The sequence below is a fragment of the Gossypium hirsutum genome, chromosome A05, assembly GCF_007990345.1.
Source record: "Gossypium hirsutum isolate 1008001.06 chromosome A05, Gossypium_hirsutum_v2.1, whole genome shotgun sequence".
NCBI classification, from domain to species: Eukaryota; Viridiplantae; Streptophyta; class Magnoliopsida; order Malvales; family Malvaceae; genus Gossypium; species Gossypium hirsutum.
The window spans coordinates 9,220,728-9,226,727 of NC_053428.1; the positions used below are offsets into that span (position 1 = coordinate 9,220,728).

A 6,000-nucleotide genomic window follows, 5' to 3' on the forward strand; every position below is an offset into this window, starting at 1 on the left:
TATCGCCCAATATCCACCATAAGAACTATCAAATTTCATCACCATCCATCCCCTGCCCCTTTCTATTGCTACTCACTCCGCTGCCCAAGAACCACCTTGCATTTTAATTGATGTTAATGATTTGGTTATTTGCCCGCTGTTGCTTTGTGAAGCTTAGTGCCTTCTACTTAACCAATATTAATCTCGAAAAGAGTTCGAATTTCATGACGTATTGTCTGCGGAGTCTTATTTGCTACTTCGGTTTTTTTTTTCTGCTCTAATGCGCTACGATAATCATGTTTAAGCATGTCTTTTCGTGTTTATATGATCCGAATCCTTGATAAGAACATGGTTTGACTACTTGAATTGTGGCAAACCTACTTTTGTTAGTTTGGACATTATGCTTGATATGAAAGCATCTCAATTCTCAAATGGATGTCAAATCTCTAATTTGCAGTGTTTCTTATTTAAGTCCAAATTATAGTTTTGATTCCTTAATAATGCCCGAATTAAAGGTATAATTTATATTTTTCATCCTTAAAGATCATTATGCTATGATGATTTTTTTTTTGTTTCAATGTGAATTTTTAAGAAAAATTTTTAAAATTAAAATGTAAGGTAGTTCTTATGAGGCGGGATGGTGGAGTGAAGGGTGATAGAAATAGAGGAATAGAGGATGGGCGACGATGAGAATTGGTGGTTCTTATGGTGGATGTTTGGAGATAATGAGGAATGATAGTTCTTATGTTACAAATAAACAAAAAAAAATGTTTTAGACTAATTATAGAGAGGTCCTGGCATTAATCAAATGTAATAAAAAAATGTCACGCCAACAATCTCTTAGTGATTAACGAAATTTTTAATGGTGATGACCAATTTGAATAATTATCTTAATTAAAATAACTAAATTGATAATAAAATTTAAAATGACCAAAATAAAAACAGCCCTATTTTAGAATGATTTGTGGTATAATTAATGCTAAAAATTCAAATATTTTTCCTTACAATCAAAAGAAACTTTCTGTCCTTGCCAGATATCATATATGGTATGCCAATCAAAAATGAAATCCAAATTCAAAATTTATTTTTAAATATAGCAAAAGGAGATCTTAAAATAATGCTATGTGAAGCCTTTTTGACCTTTTTTCCCTTGTATTTTCTTTATTCAGGCGTCCAAAATTAGTTTAAAAAGATTATCGAAACATTAAGAGCACAAGAGAGAAAAAGTAGTTAAAATTTCAAACCGTCAATGTGATGAGAAATTTGGAATTTATCTCACTTCCACACCTAACCAATTATCTCAACTCCCTTTTGTCCCTTCCAGTGATAATGACCATATAAATTCATAAAATGAAAAGTAGAGGTAGAAACAACGATGCATGCAATTACTCATATCCACTTCATAGTAGATGGTAGTCAAGGTAAAATAAAAAAAAAAGTTCAATCAAAATCGTAATGTTTGGTTTATTTGATTTTTATTTGAATAATAAATATACGTACAATTGTAATATTTGAGGGTTTTTTTAGATAAATAATTTAAAAAATTTAAAATTATGAAACTAGTATAAATTATTTTGAAAAATAACTTAGTTTTTACTGTATAATAGGTGCTTCCATTTCTCAAGGCGTACTACTCTAAAAAATAGCTCAATAATTACTTCATGATTATAAAAATTATAGGATGAAAAAGAATTAATTTTTTTGTGCTACCACTTCCCAAGGTGGTACTCGGATAATTTTTTGTATTTTCACTTGTATTTTTATAATTAAACAAAAAAATATTTTTTATTATTTTTGGTGTCTCCTCCTTTAATGGGGGCATTAATATATGTAAAAAAAAAATTCTCCCTAATGACTACATGAAATGTGGCAGCACCAGTATTATTTTTAAAATTTTTTAGTGTCGTCACTTCACATAGTGTGTCCAAAATTTAAATTTTTTAGTCCCGCCACTTCATGTGGTGTCACCAAAAACAGTAAAATAAATTTCCCTATCCCTACTAAAAATGTGGTGGCACCAGTATATTTTTTTTATTTTTTTCCCACCACTTCATCATATAAAGTCATAAAAACGAATAAAAAATTATTTTCTTAGTCCCTACACCAAATGTAGCGGCACTAGGTAACTTTTTTTAAATTTTTAGATCCCACTTGTAAATGTAACAACATCAAAATCAATATGTTATATAAGGACCTATTCTGGGTACACCATGTGGAGTGGCGGCACAAAAAAAATTTACAGTTATTGGTGCCTCCATTAAAGGAGGCGGCACCAAAAATAATAAAAATTATTTATTTTTTTCCTTTTAATTGTAGAAATACACATAAAAATACAAAAAATTATATGGGTACTATCTTAGGAAGTGGCGGCACCAAAAATTTAATTTTTTTTCATCCTATCATTTTTTAACTCATAAAACAATAATTGAACTGCTTTTTAGGTTGTGCCGTCTAAAGAAGTGGAGACACCTATTATTACTCTAGAAATTAAGTTATTTTTCTAAATAATCTAATACAGAGTTATTTTTATATTTTTAAAATTTTTTTAGGGTTATTTGTCTAAAAAAACCCAATATTTTATTGAAATGGGAATTTTATTATTTATGAGTTTTGCTAAAAATAATAAAACAAAAAAGAAGGGGAAGACGTAGAGTGAGACCCACAGTGTGGAAAGGGAAAATAGACATTGACATGCGACCAAAAGTGTGACTTGGGAAGTCATCATTTAGTTTTATGGCGGGCAGGCACGTACAAATTATGGCTGGTTTTTAAATTTTAAGGCAGGGGTCTGTATTAGGATTACCACAAAAAATTACACCTTCTTTCCTTTTCTTGTATATAATTGTCTTCTTATGGTTGGTTTTAGATAGGTCCCAAAAAATTTCCCTAGGCTATGTGGAAATATATCAGCCCAATTATATATGGCTGTCATTCGGTCCATCGCTGAATCTATCACCTTCTCTATCACTTTCTCTTTCCCTTTTTTTTTTTTTTGGGGTTCATACCTTCTCTATCTTGGTCAAGAATAAAGGGCAGCTATTATTGATATTTATTTCCTCTAGTAATTACGACAAATGAACCTTTAGCAACCCAGTTTGACCAACAAGAGCAAAGTGGTGTGGAATTGTGGAACTTTATATATATATATATATGTAGTTTTGAATGGTATGATACCTTTTATCATTTTAATAACTTAAAATTAATTGGTCGGTGAAATGCAAATTAATTGAATACACGAATAACCCTAAGATGTTAAGTATTGAGTTCATATTAAGCCAGTTTAACTGACATGGCACTTTAAAAACATTGGAACAATGTACAACTACCCACTAGATTCTCGGCTCATCCAGAAGACAGAAGAAAAAGGATAGATTAATTTTGTCTTCGCCTAAAATTTCTCTTCTTCACTACTGGGTTCAGACAATTCCACTACTTGTCACCCTAAACTCATTATCATTAGTGCATCACATCACGCGAGGGCCTCATGCTTGGGGACCAATTATTTTGTTTGATCTGCAGTGTCTAATATATGATTAAACTTTTTTCAGAGTTTTTCTTTTTCACCAGATTTCGCTTTCTATAACCATTTATAATGGCAATGATCACAAAACACAAGAGCATCAAACAAAGGGATAATAATTTTATCACAACAAAAGGTTTACATTTGATTAATTTATATTACAGTTCAAATGTTGATTACTATCTAAGCAAGGTGAAACACTTCATTTTAAAAAGAAGAAAACCCTGGATTTTTTTTTTTCATCAGTAATTCATTTTGACCATTTGAGAAGATTGAGATGGTGCTGCAGATGGCCATAGCTGAGCACTCTTCACCGTCGACACGCTTGCTAACACGCTTGAGGGAGTCACGTCACCAATGACTGTCACTTTCTTTGTCGGTAAATCTATACTAAATGATTTCACTCCTGCACAAATTGTGCAAAAAACCATGGCTTACTGCAATTTCTTTAGGGCTTTATGCCCATTTTTGGCTTACAAAAAGGATGCCAAGAAAGAAAACCAAGGTTCCTTTAAAAAAAAAAAACAGTAATTCTCACCTTCCATTTTGGAGATATGTTTTCTTAATTTTCCTTCACATCCTTTGCAATGGATTGCCACCCTCAAAACCACCACCTGTTATTTCATATACAACAGGAAATCGGATACCAATGCTAAAAGTCTTGGTATAGTGATTTAAAACAGGAGACATGGTCCGACAACCTTAAGTGCAAATGAAAAAGAAAGAGATTAAAGACCAAACCTTGTCGCAAGACCGAGCAGATGAAGAAGACTTTAAAGCAGAAGAATTGTTGTTGTCGTCGGAGCTTACATGCAGCTTAGGTTTTGAAGGCTGAGAAGGAACCAATGCTGAGACAGTAGGATCAGACTCTGATAACCAATCAATAAAGGGTCTATCACTTAGAAGATATGTAGATGAAGCAGGAGAGCTTTTTAGATCATGAATATCTGCTGAGCTTTTTCGACGTACGTCACTTGGCTTAACACCGTTCTTGCTACTCTTTTCATGGTATGGCCTAGGGATTATAGGCAATTGTGATGAACAAGGTGCATAAGGCTTTGAATTTTGGCGATCAATACGCCTATGACCATGGCGGACCATGGAGCGATGGTCCACGCTAGAGCAGATGGCTGTTGAAGCTTGAGAAGCGCAAAAAAGATCCATTCCTTTCATGTTTGGATAACTGAGGGGAGGGAGAATAAAGTATCGCTTAAGTTGAATATATGCTATAGTATGGGTGAAGAAATAAGAGGTAGGAAGAAAGGATCTTCATAATAAGGCCAACTAATATGGTTTTAAAGTAGCTAGCTAGGTGGGTGAGGGAGACATGCACAGAAAAAGGGGGATAAAAAGAAAAGGAATTAAGCAGCTAGCTAGGCCCCATTGTTGAAGTGTTGATTAATCAATTCCTTGGAAAATATTTGATTAAATTCTGGACCTTTAAAGATGTGATTAGTTTTAGGTACAAAATTTTTCTCTAAGATGGGGTTAAAAAGTTGGGTTCAACTTTGTATGATAAGATTACGGTATCACTAGGACCATGGCGGGCTATTGATATATTAATACTGCTGTTTTTTTCCTTTTGGAAAAGGAAATACAATCATTATATCTAGAGACTAAACATTCATAGCTATCTTTGCTTGTATCCGTCTCTGAAATCTTTAATGCTAATGCTTCCCCATATCTTTTGAATTTGCCCACCTAGCTCTTCATTTCATTATTCCCCAATCATAAACTAGAAAAGCAAAACATGGCTTTCTTGCTTATTTATGCCAAAAATCATAGCTTTGAGATTACAACAAAGGTTGATATCAAAAGGGTTTGCATAAAATCATAATCTAATCCCAGCTCAGTTTTGCTTTTAATTCGTCTATGTAAAAAACATTGAATAATTAAAATGATATAATTTTATGCCAATATAATCAAAATTGGAGTGACAAATATCAGAGTTCAAATCTCACTAATCTCTTCAACAAATTTGTAATGATAAAAAAAAAAGAAAAAAAAAAGACTAGATTGGATAATACCATATATAAAAATTAATCAAGTTTAATTCCATATGCATAGTTAATTGGCCACCTTATGCACGACTGTTAATGAAAAGGAGCCACTTCATTTGTTCTCATTTTCATTGTCGTATGCTTGTCTGAACTGTAACTTTGTTAAAAGCATAAAATGTTGAGCAGTTAAAGTATTCATCAAATTCTTTCAGGAACTATCGTTGGACTTTTTGTCTATGAAATATAAAACATTACTAAATATTCAAGGAAACCAAAGTTGAAAAAGATGGTATCTTATGGAACACTTGAATCTAGAAAATGCCTGAATTCTGGGATTACAATTAAGCCAAGACAAAGCAATGGTCCATAAAAAAACTCAGTAATTTATGAAGATTTTCATGCAATATTAGTGAGAGATGAAAACAATTAAATCATTTGTAAAAGTATTACGGAGTTACCTGTATTAAGAGTCAAATTATATTCGTTTATAGAAAAAATTAG

At 32.2% G+C, this 6,000-nt stretch overlaps 1 protein-coding gene across 1 annotated transcript; it reads right to left on the reverse strand.

Annotated features, from left to right (window-relative positions):
- Positions 1-3,599: 3,599 nt before the first annotated feature.
- On the reverse strand, positions 3,600-5,188 carry LOC107959079 (protein SODIUM POTASSIUM ROOT DEFECTIVE 3). Its single transcript, XM_016895052.2, has 3 exons — positions 4,241-5,188; positions 4,038-4,113; positions 3,600-3,905 (listed from the first exon to the last, which is right to left on the reverse strand). Exons 1-3 carry the CDS (start codon positions 4,670-4,672, stop codon positions 3,742-3,744), a joined length of 672 nt encoding a protein of 223 aa, XP_016750541.1. The 5' UTR covers positions 4,673-5,188; the 3' UTR covers positions 3,600-3,741.
- Between the last annotated feature and the right edge of the window lie 812 nt (positions 5,189-6,000).

Coding starts and splice junctions, on each gene's coding strand:
- LOC107959079 (XM_016895052.2), bottom strand. CDS start 4,672: ATGAAAGGAATGGATCTTTTTTGCGCTTCTCAAGCTTCAACAGCCATC. Junction 4,114..4,240: donor CTGCTCGGTCTTGCGACAAG/GTTTGGTCTTTA, acceptor ATGAAATAACAG/GTGGTGGTTTTGAGGGTGGC. Junction 3,906..4,037: donor ACATATCTCCAAAATGGAAG/GTGAGAATTACT, acceptor CAATTTGTGCAG/GAGTGAAATCATTTAGTATA.